Source organism: Rana temporaria, chromosome 3 (assembly GCF_905171775.1).
Source record: "Rana temporaria chromosome 3, aRanTem1.1, whole genome shotgun sequence".
Lineage (NCBI taxonomy): Eukaryota > Metazoa > Chordata > Amphibia > Anura > Ranidae > Rana > Rana temporaria.
This window is the reverse complement of record NC_053491.1, coordinates 444,333,607-444,357,142: the sequence shown is the minus strand read 5'-3', so window position 1 is coordinate 444,357,142 and position 23,536 is coordinate 444,333,607. Positions and strand designations below refer to the sequence as shown.

Here is a 23,536-nt window from a genome sequence, read left to right as displayed (position 1 = left end):
ATGCCAGGGGGGTTAGCATACTCATCCACAAGTCCCTTGCCTACACCCTCCTAGACGTTAGAAAAGACCCTGAAGGTAAATTTGTACTTCTCCACGCAGTGGTAGACACGGTGGAGCTGGTGATTGTGGGCATCTATATACCGCCCCCTGCCACGGTGTCCTTCCTAAAGTCCCTGGTTCCTATCATGGCTGCCTACCCCACGGACAACATTATCATTGCAGGGGATTTCAATATGGTCCCCAATCCATCTTTGGATAGGCTGGCCTCGGATAATAACGTTGATTCTCCCCTGCAGCGATGGGCTTCCCTGTACGGTCTTACGGACGTCTGGCGCTGGAAATACCCAGAGGACAGAGTGTATACATGCCACTCCACCTCCTTCAGGGCCATGTCACGAATTGATTTAATATATGTCAGTGGGGGACTGCTCCCGAAGGTTTGTGAGGTACAGATCCTTCCCAGGGGTATCTCGGATCATGCGCCTGTGCTCCTCCGACTACAGACACGAACCCCCCCTTCGGAGAGACTGTGGCGGCTTTCTCGCTATTGGATCTCAGAGGAGAGGGTCACAGCGGAGATCTCTAGGCGCGTGTCAGAGTACTGGGGATCCAATGAGGACTCCATGTCCCTGAGTATCAGGTGGGATGCCTTCAAGGCATTCACTAGGGGGTGCTATCAGTCTGCCATATCCCGTGAGCGAGGTGCGGCCGTGATCTGTCTTGAGGAAGCGGAGGCCAAGGCCCGGGATCTGGAGTCCCGGTACGTGGCCACGCAGAACCCGGTCACGTATTCGGATATGCAATCGGCTTACCGGGATGTCATGCTTATCAGGGTGGCTAAGGCGGGGAAGAGACAACTAGCTCAGACGCAGCGCATCTTTGAGCAGGGGGAGAAAACAGGACGCCTCCTGGCCTGGTTGGCCAGGGAGCAGCAGCCTACGGCCACTATTGCCAGGATTAAAAACGATGGTGGGGTGGTGGAAGTTGACCCAATGACTATAAATGCTTGTTTTGCCTCCTACTATGAGACACTATACTCATCCAGGGCTGACTGGTCCGGGGAGGAGCTGGACTCCTTTCTGGGACAGTTGACCTTCCCGAGCCTGACGGAGGAGGCGCGTACATACCTTGATGGTGGGATATCCCTGGAGGAGGTACAGCAGGCCCTGGGGGAATTACAGTCGGGGAAAACTCCGGGTGTGGATGGCCTTCCCCCGGAATTCTACAGAGAATACGGGGAACTTCTTGGCCCTAGACTACACGGCATGATAGTGGCTTCTCTTAAGGAAGGCAGTCTCCCTCCCTCCATGGCGGAAGCCGTCATAGTGGTGATACACAAGCCGGGCAAGGACCCTGAGCTATGTGCCTCTTATAGGCCCATTTCCCTTTTAAATGCAGATGCTAAAATCCTCACCAAAGTCCTGGCTAGGCGCCTCAACACTATTATCCATACGGTGGTGCATGAAGACCAAACTGGTTTCATGCCCGGGAAGGGCACAGACATTAACCTTCGTAGGTTATACACGGTGCTGGGGGCTCAGGGGGCGTTGACCGAGTCCGACGTGGTGGCCTCCCTGGACGCTGAAAAAGCATTCGACTCGGTCGAGTGGACGTATCTGTGGGAGGTCCTGCGTCGGTTCGGTTTTGGCCCCAGGTTTGTGTCTTGGGTACAGGCCCTATATAGTGCGCCCACTGCCAGGGTGCGTACGGGGTCTGCGCTCTCCCAGCCCTTCCGCCTCTACAGGGGCACAAGACAGGGCTGTCCTCTTTCCCCGGCCCTTTTCGCTCTAGCTATTGAACCCATGGCAATCCTTCTCCGCTCCTCGTCGGAGGTGAGGGGTATCCCCATAGGCCCGGTCGAAGAAAAATTATCCCTGTACGCGGATGATACCTTGTTGTATCTGCGGAATTCGTCTGGTTCTCTGGGGGCGGCCCTGGCACTTATTGATACGTTTGGCAGATTCTCCGGTATCCGCATCAATTGGGGGAAATCGGTCGTTTTCGCGCTAAAACCTTCGGAGGCCTCGGTCCCGACGGACACTCCGCTGCGATGGGTGTCACAGTTCAGATACCTGGGAGTGGAGGTCCATAGGGACCTGAGCCAGTTTATCCCCCTGAACCTAACTCCGGTTTTGTCCCTCCTAACCCAGAGATGTGCTGCTTGGAGGACACTCCCCCTCACTCCGGTTGGGAGGGTCAACCTGGTCAAAATGACTGTTTTGCCGAAATTTTTATATATTTTTAGACAAACTCCAGTCCCGATCCCTAATACGTTTTTTAGGAAACTAGAGGGCCTGATCACTTCTTTCATCTGGTGTGGGGGCACCCCTAGAATCGCTAGATCTACCCTGCAGCTGCCGGTTACTCTCGGCGGGCTGGCTCTTCCCTGCTTCCAGAAGTATTATTGGGCTGCGGTTCTTGTCACACTCCGGTGGTGGCTTTCGGAGGAGCCGGCCAACCCGGCGGCTACTCTGGAGGCCGCACTCCTGGGATCCTACTCCGAACTACGCAATCTTATCCATCGGGGGCCAAGATCTAGCCCGGCTGTTACGTCCTCGATGAAAACTACCCTGAGGGTGTGGGAGGTCGTTCGATCCAAAGTTCAGAGCCCCGGCTGCTGGTCCCCGCGTACTCCACTATGGGGAAACCCGCGTCTTTCCCACTTCCACTCCATACCTGACCCGGCCCTATGGGCCCGCTTCGAGGTTAAGACGCTTGCGGACATAGTCACGGCGGGCAGACTACTCACCTTCGATGAGTTGAAACAAAGGAAAGGCCTGACGAATCGGATGTTTTTTAGGTTTCTCCAACTGCGTCATGCGTTCAGGGCACAATTCCCTGGGCTTATTACACTTGAAACTACAAAGGTAGAGCGAATGCTGAGTGCGGCGGATGAGACTAAGCCCTTGTCTGCTCTGTACTCGCTGATGGTGGGTCTGGACACGTCTAAGGTTTCCCAGTTGTTCTCGGTGTGGCAGACGGATATTCCGGGGCTGGCTGACGACGACTGGGAGGAAGGCATACAACAATACCTCACCCTGGTGGTGTCGGCTAGAGACAGGTTTATTCAACTCAAATTTTTGCATAGGGCCTACTTCTCCCCCCAGCGCTTAGCCAAAATTTACCCGGAGAGGAGCCCTATCTGCACCAGATGCGGCGTGGAGGAAGGCTCATTCTTCCATGTGGTCTGGTCCTGTCCCGTCTTGCAAACTTACTGGCAGGGGGTGGTTACTGTAATCAAAACGGTATGTAAGATCAGCGTACCATGTGACCCTTTGCCGTTGCTTCTGGGAATAGTGGATACTCTGCCTGCGACTTCGGCTAAAAAACTTTTTATTTTCTTTGCAGCCTTTTACGCCAGGAAAGCAATTCTACTGAAGTGGAGGGAGGCTTCTCCTCCCACGATACGACAGTGGAGGATGCTGATTAATGCTGCTCTTCCTCTGTACAAACTAACATACATGGGTCGCAACTGCCCTGGGAAGTTTGACAAGGTGTGGGCGGCTTGGGTGAAAGCGGAACATTTAGACCTTGACTAGGGAGGCAGTATATACTACAAACCAGGTTACTATCTGTGGGAGTGGTGGTGAACAGTACTTGGGGCCGAATGGGAGCCTGATGGACTACTGGCACGGATCACGAATGAATGAGGGGCTTTGGTATAGTGTGGCCCATCCCCCCCGCCTCCCCCCCCTTTTCCATTCGTCTCCTAACACTCTGTGCGGTAGGATGGCAGGGGCTTGCCCCTGTGCCTTCAGGGGGGATCTTGCTTCCATAATAGATGTGACCCCCGAGGGGGAGGATTACTTCTGCGAAGGGGGGCTGGTGGGAGACGAGGGCTATGCAGACTGCAGCTTCTAAAATTACATTTGGTACGTGCTTATCTGTTGACCCCACTATGTGGGGGAAATTCTCTCACAAACGCATGACCAGTCATCTTGCGTGGTAATCTAATGTATCTTCATTCTTCCATGCTGTATAAACATGTTGAATTATGTATGGCGATTCTCTGGCAACTGTATGTTTGCTCTGTTTATTTTATTTCAATAAAAAACTCTTTTGTTAAAAAAAAAAAAAAAAAAGAAACAACATTGTAGAAATAAATATATTTTAATATATGGTAGTGGATTAGCGCTCACAAGTGAGGCAAATACTTTCCCCCATGGAGGGCAAGACAGAAAGGAGACAGTTCTGAATAAAAGAAAAAAGAAAAAAGACAGGGAAAAAAAAGTGACGAATGCTTAAAAAGCACCCATAGCTTATACAAGCAACGTGTTGTTGAGTCTGCAGCAGTCTATCCATTCCCTAGGCACTCGGGGTTCACTACGTCCTACAGGTTGGGAAGGATGGATAATGGCTCAGGTCACAAAGAAGGTTGCCTCTTGCTGGTGAAAGGAACACGTCAATGTAACATTTAGGAGAGTCTGATACTGGAGCTTCAGAAGCCCTGGATCACAGCGAACACGGCTTTGAAAGCGATCTACTTCAGCGCGATTTCAAATCCGCCGTTCAGTGCGATTTCATGTACAGAATGCCAACGTGTGTGAAACTTCATGCCCAGATGTTAATGCAAGTTGCACATAAAAATCATAAAAAAAAAAAAAAGTGCATGAACCGTTTTTTTAAATCGGTGCAATTTGGAGAAGCACTGGGATAGATTCAGGTAGCAATTACGCCTGCGGATCCATAGATATGCAGCGTAATTGCTAAATAGCGCCTGCGTATCGACTTTCTGTATTCAGAAAGCTTGATACGCCGACTGCAGCCTAAGATATGACTGGCATAAGGCTCTTATGCCGTCGTATCGTAGGCTGCATTCTTACGCTGGCCGCTAGGTGGCGTTCCCGTAGTGGTCAGCGTAGAGTATGCAAATTGCATACTCACGCCGATTCACAAGCGTACGCGCGCCCTGCGTTCTAATTTTACGTTGTTTGCGTTCGTCGGTTTCTGCGTAAGGCTGCTCATGCTATTAGCAGGCGCAGCCAATGCTAAGTATACCCGTCATTCCCGCGTCGCGATTTTTGAAAATTACGTCGTTTGCGTAAGTGAATGGTGAATGGCGCTGGACGCCATTTACGTTCACGTTGAAGCAAATGACGTCCTTGCGACGTCATTTACCGCAATGCACGTGGGGAAAGTTTCCCGACGGAGCATGCGCAGTACGTTCGGCGTGGGAACGCGCCTAATTTAAATGATCCACGCCCCCTACGGGATCGTTTAAATTACGCGCGCTTAAGCCGGCCACTTTTACGGAACGCCCCCGCAAATTAAGGAGCTACTGCTTCGTGAATGAATCGTAGCGCAAGTAATTTACGGAGGCGTAGCGTAAAAACGGAACGCTGCGCCTCCGTAAAAGTGCGCAGCCCTACCTGAATCTACCCCAGTGATTTGAACAGTTCCATGAGCACAAATAGGGTGCGACTTGTCAATTCGCATGACAAGTCGCACTGATGTGAACGGGCGGCTGACACGGACTATCAGCTCCATAAGCGTATGTCACCATACATGGTGGTGTGCAAACTGACCTCCATCCATCTAGTCATGTACATATTCTTAAAGGGCGCTGCACTCACCGCGTGTACATCATCACTGAAGTCAGAGGAAAGGATTGGTCACATGACCATTTAATAAAAGTTTTTTTTCGTCCCATCATTATCAACTCCCTCCAGCAGTCTCCTTCTGATGCATTTCTCACTAATATAGTTGTATAGGTAGATTCAGGTAGGGGGCGCGTAAATCTAAGGCGGCGTAGCCTAGCGTGTTTACACTACGCCGCTTTAAGTAAGAGAGGCAAGTACTGTATTCTCAAAGTACTTGCCTCCTTACTTAGGGCGGCTTAGCGTAAATGCGGCGGGCGTAAGGGCGCCTAATTCAAATGTGTTGGAGGGGGGCGTGTTTTACGGTAATGAGGCTTGACCTCACGTTTTTGACGTTTTTTTTTACTGCACATGCGCCGGGCGTCTTAATTTCCCAGTGTGCATTGCGGCTAAGTATACCGCACGGGCCTATTGATTTCAACGTGGACGTAAACTACGTAAATCCCAATTCGCGGACGACTTACGCAAACGACGTAAAAAAATCGAATCTCGTGGCGGGAACGGCGGCCATACTTTAACATTGTTATTCCACCTAATAGATGGAATAACTTTAGGCCTGCTAATGCCTTACGGAAACGGCGTAAATAGACTACGGCGGCCGGGCGTACGTTTGTGAATCGGCGTATCAACTCATTTACATATTCTACGCCGACCGCAATGGAAGCGGCACACCTAGCGGCCATCCGAAAAATTGCAACCTAAGATAGGACGGCGCAAGCTGTCTTATCTTAGATATGTTTAAGCGTATGTCTGTTTGAGCATACGCTTAAACATAAGTCGGCGTAGATTCTGAGTTAGGTCGGCTTATCTACCGATAAGCCGGCCTAACTCTTACTGAATCTACCTATTAATCATTAAGGTGGAGCTTAGGTCTAATACCAGGGCGAAACGCATAGGACGAGGAAACCGTTGAGTGAGGTTATACTGATGAACAACATTTTATGGTATTTAGAGATCATGTGGCCAATCCTTTTCTCTAGTTTTTGGGACTAATCCTGTATGAGGTTGGTGCACCAATGGCTGGTCCCCACAGATAGGTGCTGCTCCAAGGGCGGAGCTAATGGTTCATTATACACAGCATCACTAATACACTATTTGGCCAAATGATTGTGGACACCTTACCATCACACCTATATGAGCTTCTCATCATATCATGTGTATTAATATGGAGCAGGCACCCCTTTTGCAGCCCCCCCTTACTTGGAAGGCTTGCATTTAGTGTTTCCATTCATCCCACAGCTGTTAAACCCCTTCAATACCGGTCACTTTCACCCCCGTCCTGCACATGCTACAGATGGGCTGCGATTGGCTATCCCTATCTGTACCATGTGATCACTGTGACCAGTCACAGAGATAAACACAAGAGTACACAAAGAATGGCATGAATTGTGTACAATTGTCATGTCATCTGCTGTGATTGGTGACAGTGATCACATGGTACCGGCACACTGATCTGTCATCCTCTGTATCATATGACGCCCACCCAGACCGGCATTTTACTACCTTGGGTGGGAAGCGGTTACATAAGGTTGAGGTAAGGGGACTGACTGTGTAGGATACTCAAGTTCCTCAACACCAAACCATGTCTTTATGGAGCTCATCAGTTCTCAGGAGAAAGGGGTAAAATAGCCGTTCACCTTAAAAGCCAAAGTTAGGTTTATTGGAACAAGCTGATGCACAGACATCAACTAACGCATTTCACTAACGGAGCTTAACCGTACAGTCTGCGATTATGCTCCATTTAGGAGTGAAATGCCTTAGGGTTGGTTGCACTTGGTGAACATGTCTGTGCATTGGCTTGTTTCAATAAATCTAACTGGCTTTTACAAAGTGGCCATTTTCCCCTTTTGTTCTGAGGACTGATGTGCTGGCTATGGAGCGGTTAATGACCACGAGGAGCCAGCTCCTGATGCCAGGTGACTGGAGGTGAGAGGGAACCCAGCAGCAGAACCATTGCTTTCTCAGCACATGTCTTTAGACTCCTTTCACACTGGAGCGGTTTGCAGGCGCTATTGCGCTAATAATAGCGCCTGCAAACCGACCTGAAACAGCCGCTGCTGTCTCTCCAGTGTGAAGCCCCGAGGGCTTTCACACTGGAGCAGTGCGCTAGCAGGACGGTAAAAAAAAGTCCTGCTAGCCGCATCTTTGGAGTGGTAAAGGAGCGGTGTGTATACCACTCCCACCCATTGAAATCAATGGGACACAGCGGCAATGCGCCTCTGCAGAGGAGCTTTGCAGCAGTTTTGAACCCTTTCTCGGTCGCTAGCAGGGGGGGGGGGGGGTAAAACCACCCACTAGTGGCCGAATAGCGCAGTGAAATTGGCGGTAAAGCGCTGCTAAAAATAGCGACGCTTTAACGCCGACCCACCTCTTACACCAGTGTAAAAGGGGCCTTATGGAGCTAGACACAGTCATGCCGGAACAAAAAAGGGGCTTCCTCAAACTGTTACTACAAGGTACCACAATTGTCGAGAACAGGGGTAGGCAACCTCGGCTCTCCAGCTGGGATAAAACTGCAAGTCCCATAAGACATTGCAAGACCCTGACAATCACAGGCATGACTCCTAGAGGCAGAGGTATGATGAGATGAGTAGTTTCACCACAGCTGGGAGTGCCGAGGTTGCTTTGCCCTGATCAAGAATGTCTTCCCATGCATTAACATTGCCCTTCACTGAAAACACCTGAACTCAACCATAATGAGAGGCATCAACATACTTTTGGCCATAGAGTGTACTAGGACCTAAACCTTAGAATGCGCCTGCATAGATTGGAATAGTCCAGACAAGTTCCTTTATAAAAAGCTTTTACAAAATAAAACTTGAACCACAGCAGTTGCAATTTCTATGTAGTGTTACCAATAAGAACCTGTCCACATTTGTGCTGTTTTAGGGTTGTTGGATGTGCAGGGAGTTGGGGGGAAGGTCCCACTAGATGTATCTTTGATGCAGTTTCCAGCAAAATGCACTTCCACCAAGTTCCATGGTAAAGCATGTAAAAAGTGGCTGAAATGCGCATTAACGTAGGAAATTCAGAAACGTGAACAGGTCCTTAATACACAAGTCATTTTTAGAGAGTGATTAGTTCCTTTATGGTAGAAGAGTCTTTGCTGGTTGCTGTGTCTCCTGGCAATCACCAATGGACCCCCTACCAGAATGGAGCACATTCCTTTGACAACGTACCCTCTACTCTCTCCTTAGTGTTACATGAATAGTTATCAGTCAGCTGACCCTCCTCTCCCCTTGTACCATGTCACGTGACCTCTCCTTCTGGGTGGCTCTTTAGTTTGTGGAATTTGATGCTCTCACGTTTCTCGAAAAGCTTGCCGCAATGCTCGCAGGAGAAGCTGTACTGGATCTCCGAGCCGTGCTTCTTCATATGCCAGTTCAGAGAGGCACGCTGCCGGCACTGGTACCCACACACTTCACACCTGTAAGAAGACATGCCATTAATGTATGGTTGGAAGGACCATATTCATACCTTGCACCAACCCCACCTCCATAATAACCATGAAAAATATTACCTAAGGGCCCCTTACCATTGAATGGTGAACCACAGAAATATAAAACCTTTTGAAAGAAGAATAAAGGTCCCAGTATCTTGCTCTTATAGAAACTTTTAACTCTGCAGTGACCCCATTATTGACTGCAATTCTTAGGGCTTGGGAGACAACCTGGAAAGGGTTAAACCTGCCTAGAGGATCTTGATTAAAGCCCAACTCTGGGTAACTAAAATCAATTATCCCTTGCAATGGGGCTGGGCCTGCACTGCATGGACTAATTGTTTGTTTTGGTCTGAGGCAGGGGTCTCCAAACTTTCTAAGTAAGCCCTGGCTCACACCAGTGCGGTTTTGAAATGGGGCCACTTCAGCAGGATTTCAAAGCCACAGATCACAGTGAGTTTTGCACCTCCTATTTCAATGCGGCTCATGACTTCATTTAACAGAAGTCTGCAAGTCACACAAAAAAAAATATATATAAATAATAATAATAGGAAAAAAGTAGTACAAGTACCTTTTTCAAAGTCAATACGGCAATTTTAATGGTTCCATTCCTGGCAATGGGGTGCGACTTGTCATGCGATTTGGAACTGTCAAATCGCATGATGAATCACACTGGTATGAACGAGGGCTAAAGAGCCAGTTTACTATCTTTCAGCCTTTGGGGGGGGGGGGGGGGGCAGACTGTGGCCAGTGGGAGTGGAAAATGCCCCATCATTGGTTTTCTAGTTCAAGAATTGTATTGAGTTTTGCACATACCATCCCACACAAGGCCATGTGGGAGGAACAGTGACCCACATGGTTGGGGTCGGTAAGAGGAACAGTGACCCACATGGTTGGGGTCGGTAAGAGGAACAGTGACCCACATGGTTGGGGTCGGTAAGAGGAACAGTGACCCACATGGTTGGGGTCGGTAAGAGGAACAGTGACCCACATGGTTGGGGTCGGTAAGAGGAACAGTGACCCACATGGTTGGGGTCGGTAAGAGGAACAGTGACCCACATGGTTGGGGTCGGTAAGAGGAACAGTGACCCACATCGTTGGGGTCGGTAAGAGGAACAGTGACCCACATCGTTGGGGTCGGTAAGAGGAACAGTGACCCACATGGTTGGGGTCGGTAAGAGGAACAGTGACCCTTACAAGTCCAAGGCATATCCATCATCGCCTATTTAGATGATCTGCTTCTGTTTGCAGAATCTCCAGAAAGGTTACAAAAAAACCTCAAGATCACGAAGGCGTTTCTAAAAAGTCTGGGTTGGCTAATAAATATAGAAAAATCAGTTTGGGGGTAGTAAGGCCTTGACTGAATATATTGAGTCCATCCTGAATCTCTTGTAGGTTATGGACACATTCAGGGGTTTGAGGTTTAGGATTGGTCTGACCTTCCCCGTAGGTTTTTGTACTCCGAATATGTGGGAGTAAAACCCTTGTTCTCTTTCTTCCTTGGGCACCTCTGTGATTACTTCCCGTTTCTTGAGATCCTCTAAGGCTCTTATTTCCCTCCGTTTTTTGGAAGTTTGGTTAAATAGAATTTGTTTGTGGGTGGTTTTGAGAACTCCAGGTGATAACTGTCCTTTAAAAATAAAGTGATTGGAGGTTATCTTTTCCCACTGCGGGAGGAAAGCCCCCAGTCTTCCTCCTACTGTGACCAACTTGTAATTTTTTGTCGTAGGTTTGCTCAGAAGGACGGAAAATCGCTCCTCCTTTGCCTTTCCCCTTCTGGGCCCACGGTCTTTTCTGGTTATCTGCCTTGGGTGTTGAAAAACGGGGACCTTTTGGGACCCAAGTTGTACTTTTTTGCCTCTTTTTGTTCTGTTGTGGCCGACTCCAAGGTGCTTTGCATTTCAGCGGAAATGCTTTCTTTTTATCCGCTGTACGATCTAGCACCCTCTCCAACCCTGGCCCAAATCCCCCGTAAATGGGATGCCACATAATTTGGTTTTAGACGCGCAAGTCCCCCTGCCATGTCATGTGGAGTTGGCTAGTGATCTAGCTGCCATCCGTACGAGTTCAGCTGAGGCATCTGCGATATAGGCTATGCCTCGCAGCAGTGTGGGAAAGGAGGATAGGATTTGCTCTTTCGCAGTTCCTTCCTCAATGTGTGCCTGGATCTGGTTTAACCAGAACTCCATATTTCTGGCCACCACCGTGACTGCCATCGCTGGTGTGGAGTCCCATGATTTTCCCATGATTTTTTTTTAACAATGAGTCCATCCTTTTATCCATTGCTTTGGATAAGATGCCCATATCCTCAAATGCTAATCTGTGTGCCTTGATACCTGTGAGAAGGCGGCATCTAGCTTTGGAGTTTTGTTCCATATTGAGGATGGGTCATCTGAGAAAAAAATGGCTTTCTTTCCGGTTCCTGACATTCTTTCTTGATTGCTTCTATTAGTACTTTGTGAACTGGAAAATTCCTCTTTTCCTGTTCTCTCAAACCCTCATACATCTGGTCATGCAGGGATAGGGTTTCTCTGTCTGTATACCCAGAGTGGTATATATGGCTCCCAAGAGGTGATCGACATCCTCTAATGAGAGTTTGTAACGGGATGGCTTCCTGGAATCACCTTCCTGAGCCTCCTCCTCTGACTCTTGGGAACTGCGCTGTCAGGTTCCTCTTCTGCCTCCTCTATAGGAGCTACTGAAGGGCCTGCACTGGTGGAAGGTCTTAATTCCGGTATAATAACTGCTGCCTGTACAGGAGGAGATTCCTCGGAATTGCCGCGGAATTCAGCTGCTAGCGTTGCGGTTTTAACCCCTGCTAGCGGCTGAAAAAGGGTTAATACCACCCTCAATGCACGGGCGGTATTACCACGGTTTCCCATTGCTTTCAATGGGAAGGAGCGGTAAACACACTGCTCTAAAGATGCTGCTAGCAGAACTTTTGGAGCGGTCCTGCTAGCGCACTGCTCCAGTGTGAAAGCTTCTAAGGCTTTCACATTGAGACTGCAGGGCAGGAGTTTTTCAGGGGGTATTTAGGCGCTATTTTTAGCGCTAAAACGCCTGAAAAAAACTCCTCAGTGTGAAAGTAATTACTGCTGGCACTAATGCACTACAATGGACATGAATAAAGTGATCGGGATTTCACGTGATCCCCCTCCAGCACACACACTGATGGTGGGCCGTTGTTATAGGGAGTATACACCCAGCAACTGACAGGTCTGAAGAGCTGTAATAATAGCGTAATAAGAATCTCTATTAAAAAAAAAAATATATATATATACACAGCAATACCTCAGCCACGTTGTAAAACATCTCTCTTTAAGGCAGCATTAAACCCAAAGACACCCATTTTTATTGCAGCTTACCAATTCTTAGATGTGATGACTGCATTTCCTTTTTTAAGGCTTTCTTTCTTCTGGAGATCCAGCCAGCAAGTCTGTTTTTCAAAAGCTCAAACTCTTCAGCAGAATGTATCAGTTTTGCCATTTAACACTGGCAAGGGGTAGTTAAAATGATCAGCTTTTATTTATTCATGTAAAACCTTTATCCCAAAAAAGGTAAGAACTGTTTGCCGTAACCAATTATCAAGTGTGAGCTGGAGTTTGTCTTCAATTTGTTAGTGTATTTAAATCTGCTAAGATGTTCAACACTCCCCTCCCCCTCAGACTGACCATGCTGCTGTCTGCCGTGCCTCCTATGACTATTCCTCCAGAGTCGTGATTCACGAATACTGGAGGTGTGTTACTGGCCAGATCACCAGGTGAATACAGTAGGAAAAAAAGACTAAGAAAAGAAAACCAATGCAACCACCACATCTAATGATTAGTAAGCTGTAATATATTACATTTTTGGTTTATAACCGCTTTAATTTAACATTTACATTTATACTGAGTGCCAGGAGCATAGCCATCACTATACTTACATTGCCTTGAAAAAGTATTCATACCCCTTGAAATTTTCCACATTGTCATGGTACAACCAAAAACTTAAATATTTCATTGGGATTTTATGTGATGGACCAACACAAAGTGGCACATAATTGTGAGGTGGAAGGAAAATGATAAATGGTTTTCAATTTTTTTTTTTTTTTTCTTTTGAAAAGTGTGGTTTGCATTTGTATTCAGCCCCCCAATACTTTGTAGAACCCCCTTTCACTGCAATTACAGCTACAAGTCTTTTTGGGGAACATTTTTGCCCATTCTTCTTTGCAAAATATCTCAAGCTCTGTCAGATTGGATGGAGAGCGTCTGTTTACAGCAATTTTCAAGTCTTGCCACAGATTCTCAACTGGATTTAGGTCTGAACTTTGACTGGGCCATTCGAACACATGAATATGCTTTGATCTAAACCATTCCATTGTAGCTCTGGCTGTATGTTTAGGGTCGTTGTCCTGCTGGAAGGTGAACCTCTGCCCCAGTCTCAAGTCTTTTGCAGACTCTAACAAGTTTTCTTCTAAGATTTCCCTGTATTTGGCTCCATCCATCTTCCCATCAACCCTGACCAGCTTCCCTGTCCCTGCTGAAGAAAAGCGTCCCCACAATATGATGCTACAACCACCATGTTTCACGGTGGGGATGGTGTGTTCAGGGTGATGTGCAGTGTTAGTTTTCCACCACATAGTGTTTTGCTTTTAGGCCAAAAAGTTCAATTTTGGTCTCATCTGACCAGAGCACCTTCTTCCACATGTTTGCTGTGTCCCCCACATGGCTTCTGCAAATGGGACTTCTTATGGCTTTCCTTCACCAATGGCTTTCTTCTTGCCACTCTTCCATAAAGGTCAGATTTGTGGAGAGCACGACTAATAGTTGTCCTGTGGACAGATTCTCCCACCTGAGCTGTGGATCTCTGTAGCTCCTCCAGAGTTACCATGGGCCTCTTGGCTGCTTCTCTGATTAATGCTCTCCTTGCCCAGCCTGTCAGTTTAGGTGGACGGCCATGTCTTGGTAGGTTTTCAGTTGTACTATACTCTTTCCATTTTCGGATGATGGATTGAACAGTGCTCTGTGAGATGTTCAAAGCATGGGGTATTTTTTTTATAACCTAACCCTGCTTTATACTTCTCCACAACGTTATCCCTGACCTGTCTGGTGTGTTCCTGGGCCTTCATGATGGTGTTTGTTTACTACGGTTCTCTAACAAACCTCTGAGGGCTTCACAGAACAGCTGTATTTATACTGAGAATAAATTACACACAGGTGGACTCTATTTATTAATAAAGGTGACTTCTGAAGGCAATTGGTTCCACTAAATTTTAGTTAGGGGTATCAGAGTAAAGGGGACTGAATACAAATGCACTCCACACTTTTCATATATTTGTAAAAAAAAATTAAAACCATTTATCATTTTCCTTCCACAATTATGTGCCACTTTGTGTTGGTCGATCACATAAAATCCCAATAAAAAAGATTTACATTTTTGGTTGCAACATGACTAAAATGTGGAAAACGTCAAGGGGTATGAATACTTTTTCAAGGCACTGTATGGTGCTCTGACACAAGAATAGCTGTACTCCGGGGCTCAGTGAACAGTCAGTTGTAAATAAGAGACGAGCTGACTTAACCCAGAGTAAACCAGCACAGAAAAAGCCTGAATTCCTGTAGTTCAGCTTGAACTCTCCCCTTACCAGTGTCATTAACATCACTTCCATATGCATGTGGATGCCTCCAGCACTGACAGTCACTTACTGTAGAGGGGTCTCCCCTGTGTGGGTTCTTCTGTGCACTTCCAGGTGACTTTTCCTTTTGAAGGATTTGCCGCATGTCTCGCAGATGAACTCACGGATCCCTAAGAAGAGACAGGCAGACGTTAAACATACAGGGCCAGATTCTCGTAGGGCGGCGTAAATGTAAGCGGGCGTATCGTAGTTACGCTACGCCGCCGCAACTTAGTATTCACATAGCACTTGCATCCAAAGTAACGTTGGCGTAGCATAAATGTGCCGGCGTAAGCGCGCCTAAATCAAATGAGGAACAGGGGGGCGTGTTTTATGTAAACTATTCATGACCCCACGTAAATGACGCTTTTTTCGAACGGCGCATGTGAGCGCATGCTCAATATCACGTCGAATTTTCAAATTAAATTACGCCCGCTCAATACCTAGTCGACGTGAACGTAACTTACGTCCAGCCCCATTCACGGACGACTTACGCAAACAACGTAAAATACGACGATGTTCGTACGTTTCCGACGTCCATACCTAACACGACTTACCCCTGCTTTATGAGGGGGTAACTTTACGCCGGCGTATGTCTTGCGTAAACGACATATCTTGGAACCCCGGGCGCACGTATGTTCGTGGATCGGTGTGTCTGGCTAATTAGCATATTCAACGCGAAAATATACAGAAGCGCCACCTAGCGGCCAGCGTAAATATGCACCCTAAGATACGACGGCGTAGGAGACTTACGCCGCTCGTATCTAGGCAACTGTGAGGCGCATCTGATTCTATGAATCAGGCGCCGAGTTGCGACGGGCCGCACTTAGAGTTACGACGGCGTATCTGGAGATACGCCGGCGTAACTCCTTTGAGAATCCGGGCCACAGAGTGCAGAGCGTTCTCAGCCGTCTCTAGACAGATCACATTCGTGTATACCTGTGTGTATGATCATATGGCGCCGCAGGTGGTTGGACAAGTAGAACTTCTTTCCGCAGCCGACCTCCGGGCACACCTTGGTCCTGCCTTTTCTGTGCACCAAATTAATGTGATTCTGTAAAGTGAATTATGGATTAATGTGAGAACTGAACATAAATACAATGGATACAAAGCCAAGTGTTCCAAGAGTTAAAGGGGTTGTAAAGGTAATTTTTTTTTCCCTAAATAGCTTCCTTTACCTTAGTGCAGTCCTCCTTCACTTACCTCATCCTTCCATTTTGCTTTTAAATGTCCTTATTTCTTCTGAGAAATCCTTACTTCCTGTTCTTCTGTCTGTAACTCACCACCGTAATGCAAGGCTTTCTTCCTGGTGTGGAGAAAGCCTCTTGGGGGGGCGAGCAGGAGTGTCAAGACACCCACAGCTCCTTTCTCTATCTGCAAAGTAGAGAGTGTCCTGACTTGCCTTCTCGCCCCCTCCCCCCTCAAGAGGTTTTCTTCACACCAGGGAGAAAGCCTCGCATTACTGTGTGGAGTTACAGACAGAAGAACAGGAAGTGAGGATTTCTCAGAAGAAATAAGGACATTTAAAAGCAAAATGGAAGGATGAGGTAAGTGAAGGAGGACTGCACTAAGGTAAAGGAAGCTATTTAGGGAATTTTTTTACCAAACGCTGGGTTTAAACAAAAAACTGATAGTATGTACCAGGCTTAAAGCAGTAGTAAACCCGCTGTTTTTTTTTTTTCCCCCTTTACATCTGTAAGGGAAAAGGCATTGTGAGCTAGTATGCACCGCATACTAGCTCATCATGAAATACTTACCTTAGAACGAGGCGTCGGTGTCCCTCCCGGTCCATGCCGAGGCAGCTGACATTTTGCCTCGGCTTGTCTTCTGGGTATCGCAGCTCCAGCGCTGTGAGTGGCCGGAGCCACTTTGTCGTCACTTCCGCGTGCATGGCCTTAAAGCGGAGTTCCACCTAAAAATGGAACTTCCGCTTAATCCACTCCTTCCCCCCTTACATGCCACATTTGGCATGTAAATTTTTTTGGGGGGGGGGGGGGGGGGGGGGGGGGGTCAGGAGGAGTGGGACTTCCTGTCACACTTCCTCCTTCCGCCGAGGGGCTGGTAAGGCGAATAGCTTAATCGCCTTATCGAAGCCCCTCCCTGTAGGCGAGCGCCTGTCCAATCGGACGGCGCCGCTCGCGCATGCGCAGTGGGTGCCAGGTCGTGAAGCCGAAAGCTGTCACTGCCGGGTGCCCACACTAGGAATGAAGACGCCGGCCGGCGAGGGGGGGCGAGGAGCGGAGCCCCGGCCGGCGCATCGCTGGAACCGTGGAGCAGGTAAGTGTCTGTTTATTAAAAGCCAGCAGCTACACTTTTTGTAGCTGCGAACTTTTAATAAACTTAAAAAAAAGGCCGGAACACCCCTTTAAGTCGAGAATCCCCTGTGCGCATGCGCCGATGCATTCACCTGCTCATTGCGAGGGGAATATCTCCTAAACCATAAAGGTTTAGGAGGTATTTTTTTACCTACAGGTAAACCTTATTATAGGCTTACCTGTAAGTAAAAGTAAAATAAATAACTTTACTACCGCTTTAAGGGATAAGTTCACCTTTCGTAACATGTTACACCCATATTCAGGATGCAACATATTACAAATGAACCTGCCATTGCCCCCCCCCCCCCCCTATCTGAGAGCTAGCGGGCCACATCACTCATTCATAGTGTCCAGTGAATGGAAAACTACAGAGTCCGGCAGCCATTGAGGCTGTCGGCTTGTAGTATCCAATGAACTACCATGGTGCTGTGGAGTGCCATGGTAGTTCATTCTCTCTTCCTGTCATATTGTATCTGCTTACCCGTATGGGATGTACGGGCACACAGATACACAGTCAAGAAGAGTAGCGTATAAACATAGGCAAGAGGAAAGGCAGCCTACTATAGTCATACCTGAAAGCTGGCAAGAGCCGTGTAGACCTGGACACAACCCTCATAGGGACAGTGGAACATCTCCAACACTCCATCGGCATCTGCAGCCCGGGAGTGACGATTCTTCTTCCTGATACAAACAGAAGGAAAAGCACACAATACAAGTTTTAGGTATGTGCGAGTTGTAAAATGAAGTGCTTGTCAAAACATTACAGCTTTGCTTTCAGGTATTTGGAATTCCCGCCTACATGCTGTGGTTTCTTCCACTGGCTCCTCCTATGTCATCACAAGACATGCAAGCCAATTAGGCAACCAGGAGGGAGGGAGGGAACCATAGCATGCGGCAGGGAACAGGTATTAAAAACCCCACCCAGCCAAATACTTGCCTCTGCGTCCAATCAGCAAATACCATGAGGGAGTCCTTACATAGTTACATAGTCAGGTTGAAAAAAAAAAAAAAAAAAAACACAAGTGCATTTTGTTCAACACACAAAAAAACAAATAGAAAGTCTTCTATGTACCTACAGTACAATATAGATACGATATCCCTTTTTGTGAACTGGTATCGTATTGGCAATTTAAAAAAGATCCCCAATACATTCCACATTAAAAATGATGCTAGCAAAATAAGTATGTGCTGTAAATTGCCCCCAGCATTGCTCCTGTTTCTTCTTGCTGGAGGATACCATTATGTTGAAGCCCGGAGCCCCTGAATAGAAGTAAATCATAAAGTGGAACTAAACCCATAGATTTAGCGATTTCAAAAAACAGTTACATTCCTGGAATGCCGGGATTGCCAACTGTCACATTTGCTTGTGTCCTCAACCAAACTGTCAAACCATCAAATGACTGGTGTCATAACTCATCACATGTTGAGTACCATACAGATCAAACAGAAGCAGCTTCCTTGGCTGTAAAGGATAGGAAGGCTTAATTCTGCTTTAAGGCTGTCAGCAGATCGACCTCTACAAACTCAGCAGTGCAAAATGGAGAGCAACTGAGCATGTGCAGAGCTTGATAAGGCAGTGTATTACTGGCTATGGGGACACAGGAGCAGAGAGGAAGCTGCTGATGACAGGTGCATGTAAACTGACCACAATGTCCGGTCTCAGCAGCCATAAATACACCGTGGTCAGTTTACAGAGGGGTGAGGGGAAATTGGCAGGATCAGACAGGTTTTTTAGGTGTTACAGGGGGCCAAATGACACGGGACAAGTACTGTGTCATATAAAATGCTTTAACCACTTAAGGACCGCCTCCTGCATATATAAGTCAGCAGAATGGCACGGCTGGGCACATGTACGTACAGGTACGTCCTGTACTAGTACCCAGCCGCGACCCGGTCCGAAGGACCAGCGGACCCGATCGCCGCTGGAGACCCGCGATTGGTCCCCGGAGCTGAAGAACGGGGAGAGCTGTATGTAAACACAGCTTCCCCGTGCTTCACTGTGGCGGCTGCATCGGTCGTGTCATCCCTTTTATAGGGGGACTCAATCGATGACGTCAGACCTACAGCCACACCCCCCTACAGTTGTAAACACACTTCAGGGAACACATAACCCCATCAGCGCCCCCTTGTGGTCAACTCCCAAACTGCAACTGTAATTTTCACAACAAACAATGCATTTTAAAATGCATTTTTTTTACTGTGAAAATGACAATGGTCCCAAAAATGTGTCAAAATTGTCCGAAGTGTCCGCCATAATGTCACAGTCACGAAAAAAAAAAAAAAATCGCTGATCGCCTCCATTAGTAGTAGTAAAAAAAAAAAAAATTATAAAAATGCAATAAAACTATCCCCTATTTTGTAAACGCTATAAATTTTGCGCAAACCAACCGATAAACGCTTATTGCGTTTTTTTTTTACCAAAAATAGGTAGAAGAATACGTATCGGCCTAAACTGAGTAAAAAAATATTTTTTATATATATTTTTGGGGGATATTTATTATGGCAAAAAGTAAAAAATATTGATTTTTTTTCAAAATTGTCGCTCTATTTTTGTTTATAGCGCAAAAAATAAAAACCGCAGAGGTGATCAAATACCACCAAAAAAAAGCTTTATTTGTGGGAAAAAAAAGGACGCCAATTTTGTTTTGGAGCCGCGTCGCATGATCGCGCAATTGTCAGTTAAAGCGACGCAGTGCCGAATCGCAAAAAGCTGCATTTTGGTCCGGGTCTTAAGTGGTTAAAGGAGCAGGATCCAGTCTTTTCTTTTTTGGGGTTAAACGCTTTAAGCATTTTGGAAGGGGAGTGAGTCACATGCTCCCCAGGCTTTGGAACCAATAGGTACCCCTCTTTCCTCCAGACAGCTAAGGCTGGGTTCATGCTTAGGCGTTTGCAGACATTGCATCCCTTGTGCACATCACATGCGATGTCTGTGGGTTGCAAATTCAGTTTTTGTATGGCTGAAATTGCATTCGCACCGAAATGGTGGAGGACCCTTTTTTTGGTCCGCACTGGAATCGGATCGCACAGGTGTTCAGACCCATCTGATCCGATTCCACCGTTCGCACTGCGTTTTACGAACCGATTTGGGCGTGCCATTAACTTTATATTGACACCTGCAGCGGTTCGCAGAGCTCAGTGTGACCTGCCTTTAAAACCCACACTGTGGTTCCGGCACCGCATCAGTGTGAACCCAGCCTCAAGGTAAATTCTTTACAACAGTTTATGGTTTCAGCGAATAATAAATCAATTTTGTTCTAGTAATTCTGTTAGGAAACAAAAGGTTGTTTGGAAAAAACACACAAAATGAGGGAATACCAGCAATAATAAAAGTATCTATACCTAGTGATGATAGATAGAAGTTGACCCACATACTAGGATAGAGAGGCGAGAGCTGGTACTCACTTCTCAGGCTCTTTTGGAACCGGCACTGTGTTCTCTGCCTGATAGTCCACACTAACCATAGGTCCTGGTCCAGACGGTTCCTCCATGGAGTCCACATCAGGCAACTGAGAACTGAGCACCAGTCTGGGAACTTGGCATTCCTCTGGTTCCTCTTGCAGGGTGTACAGCGTGTCCTCATCTAGGATAAAGTACACAGGGAACAAGGTCAATCTGTCCATCTTCTAATATACAATATCACTGATACTATGTGGTAAGAGAACACGCTACACCACACATTCGGCTTCTATTGGTTGTGAAGGAAAATCATCTCCAGCTACCAAGTGAATTAATAATGCCAATCTGGGCAGCAAGTGCTTAAAGCTTTTGTTACCCTAAAAAAATAAATTGATCCTGTTCCCTTAAAGCAGTGTTTCTCAATTCCAGTCCTCAGGCCCCCCCAACAGGTCAGGTTTTCAGGATTTCCCTCAGATGAAAAGGCTGTGGTGATTACTAAGGCAGTGAAACTGATCAAATCACCTGTGCAAAATAATGGAAATCCTGAAAACCTGACCTGTTGGGGGGGCCTGAGGACTGGAATTGAGAAACACTGCCTTAAAGCATGTTATACAGCACCATGCTTGTGCTGTGTCATTTGGCCCCCTGTATCACCTGAAATGTCTGATCCTGCCTGGCTATACCCTCCCCCCTGTAAACTGACCACAGTGTATCATGGCTGCTGAGCCCTGACACCGTGGTCAGCTTACGTGCCTCTGTCACCCGCAGCCTGCTCTCCTGTGTCTGTGTCCTCACCTCCATCCCCCACCCTGCCTGTCAGCTCCTTTCGCTCCATTATCCTCCCCTCCTGGTGCAATCAGATCTATACTACGATCCTGTCATCCCCTGTGTTATACAACGCTATGTGTCCCCTTGCTATATATAGCAAGGGGACATATAAAAAAGTGCTGACTATACCATATATCAGAGTGGCTCCTAGCACTCACATGACTCCTCGGATCTTTCTCCTCTCACCTCCCCTCCTCTCTACCCCCCTTTCTTTTTTTAAATTGCGCTGCAGTGAACTGCATTGTGCTGCTGCAAATGTGCACAGGCGCCACAAATTCCTAATGGCATTTCCACATATCTAGCAAGTGCGGGGGCATTCGCAGCGAACAAAACACTTAGTACCCCAGTACCATGTGGTTTTGTATGGCGCAATTTTAAAAAAATCATTGCCGCAGGCTTTGTACATGTTCCTGTGCGTTTGGCAGCTCATTGAAATTAATGGTCTGTCCTAAATACGCTATGCAGGAAAGTGCAAAATGCACTAGGACACACTAAGACAGTGTGATATCTGGCGCCTATACCTATGACACTTTTCCAGTGATGGTGACCTTGGCACCCCAGATGTTTTGGAACTACATTTCCCATGATGCTCATGCACTCTGCAGTCTAGCTAAGCATCATGGGAAATGTAGTCCCAAAACATCTGGGGTGCCAAGGTTCGCCATCACTAAACTATTCCTATCAACATGATCCTGCAGGATACCTGTCATGGTCACAGCACCACTCTGCTCCTCTTCTTCCTCAATCTCGGTCTGTGTGAATGCGGACACGGCCTCAAGTGCTGTCCCAGTGCCCTCCTCTTCACTGCTCCCATCCGCCATGTCCAGCTGGATCCCCTCTGCTGCCAATGCCTCATACCCAGGTCCGGAAATGATGATGACCTGCGAGGGGCAGCCAGCAGCCACCACCTGTCCCAGAGCTTCCTGAGTCACTTCTTCAAAGAGTCCTCTGGCTGTGGGCCCCATGGGGACACACACCACTGTCTCTGCGTCATCCGTGCACGGAGCCTCCCCCTCTGTCACATTCTCTGGAGGCTGAGAGTACAGAGCGTGAACCGGCTGCTCCAAGGTTTGGCATGGTTCTGTGGACAGGGGGGCGGACCTGGAGGAGGAGTCATCTGACTCGGCTTCATCTTCATACCCTGTGAATGTTGAAGCAAAGAAATGTAATCATAATAAATACTGCAGTGAATGTGCATAATGACAGCTTTTTAACCACTTCAATACCAGGCACCTTGCCCCTTCCTGCCCAGGACAGTTTTGAGTTTTCGCAATTTGAATGACAATTGCGCGGTCATGCTACACTGTACCCAAACAACATTTTTATAATTTTCTACCCACAAATAGAGATTTCTTTTGGTGGTATTTGATCACCTCTGGGTTTTTATTTTTTGCTAAACAAACTAAAAAATACAGGCATTTTAAAAAAAAAAAAGTTTTTTCTTTGTTTCCATTATAAAATGCTGCTTTCTCCTTCACTGACGGGCACGGATAAGTCGGCACTGATGAGGCAGCACTGATGGGCACTGATGAGGCGGCACTGATATGCAGCACTGATTGGCACTGACAGGCGGCATTGGACACTAATAGATGGCACTGATGGGCAGCACTGATTGGGCAGGTACTGGACAGGTGTTAATGCTGGGCACTGTGATGGGCACTGAGAGGGGTTATGATGGGGCACAGACTGGGCACCGATCGGCAGCTAATGGGGGCTGTGATGAGTATCAGCACAGACCCCCCCCCCCCCCCATGACAGGGAGAGCCGCCGATCGGCTCTCCCTGTCAGCGTGAACAGAGGAATGCTGTTTACCGGCACTTCCTGGTTCATGCTTTGATCAGCTGTGATGGGTCACAGCTGATCACGTGGTAAAAAGTCTCTGTCAGAGGCTTCTCACCACAATTGGAGATGCGGCGTGTCAGACTGACACCCATACACACACATCTATCTCAGATCATAGGCAAACATTTAACCCTTTGATCGCTCCGGAATGTTAACCCCTTCCCAGCCAGTGTCATTTGTACAGTGACAGTCCTTTTTTTGTTTAGCACTGATCACTGTAATAATGTCACTGGTTCCCCCAAAATTTAAAAAGTGTCAGTTAGTGTCAGAATGTCCTCCACAATATCGTAGTCCTTCTTTAACCACTTACGACCCGGACCAAAATGCAGGTAAAAGGACCAGGCCCCTTTTTGCTATTCGGCACTGCGTCGCTTTAACTGACAATTGCGCGGTCGTGCGACATGGCTCCCAAAAAAAATTGGCGTCCTCCCCCCCCCCCCCACAAACAGAGCTTTCTTTTGGTGGT

At 47.4% G+C, this 23,536-nt stretch overlaps 1 protein-coding gene across 2 annotated transcripts in view; it reads right to left on the bottom strand.

Moving 5' to 3' along the window:
* Window positions 1-8,309: 8,309 nt before the first annotated feature.
* The window catches only part of ZNF653 (zinc finger protein 653), a 34,809-nt gene continuing 19,582 nt past the window's right edge, over window positions 8,310-23,536 (bottom strand). For both annotated transcript variants that reach the window (XM_040346512.1, XM_040346513.1), the window contains exons 4-9: window positions 21,932-22,369; window positions 20,407-20,584; window positions 17,577-17,685; window positions 15,629-15,743; window positions 14,721-14,820; window positions 8,310-9,024 (exon numbers count right to left, since the gene is read on the bottom strand). In XM_040346512.1, the coding sequence (XP_040202446.1) occupies window positions 8,847-9,024; window positions 14,721-14,820; window positions 15,629-15,743; window positions 17,577-17,685; window positions 20,407-20,584; window positions 21,932-22,369 (1,118 nt within the window). In that variant the 3' untranslated portion in view covers window positions 8,310-8,846. The remainder of the gene's footprint in view (window positions 9,025-14,720; window positions 14,821-15,628; window positions 15,744-17,576; window positions 17,686-20,406; window positions 20,585-21,931; window positions 22,370-23,536) is intronic.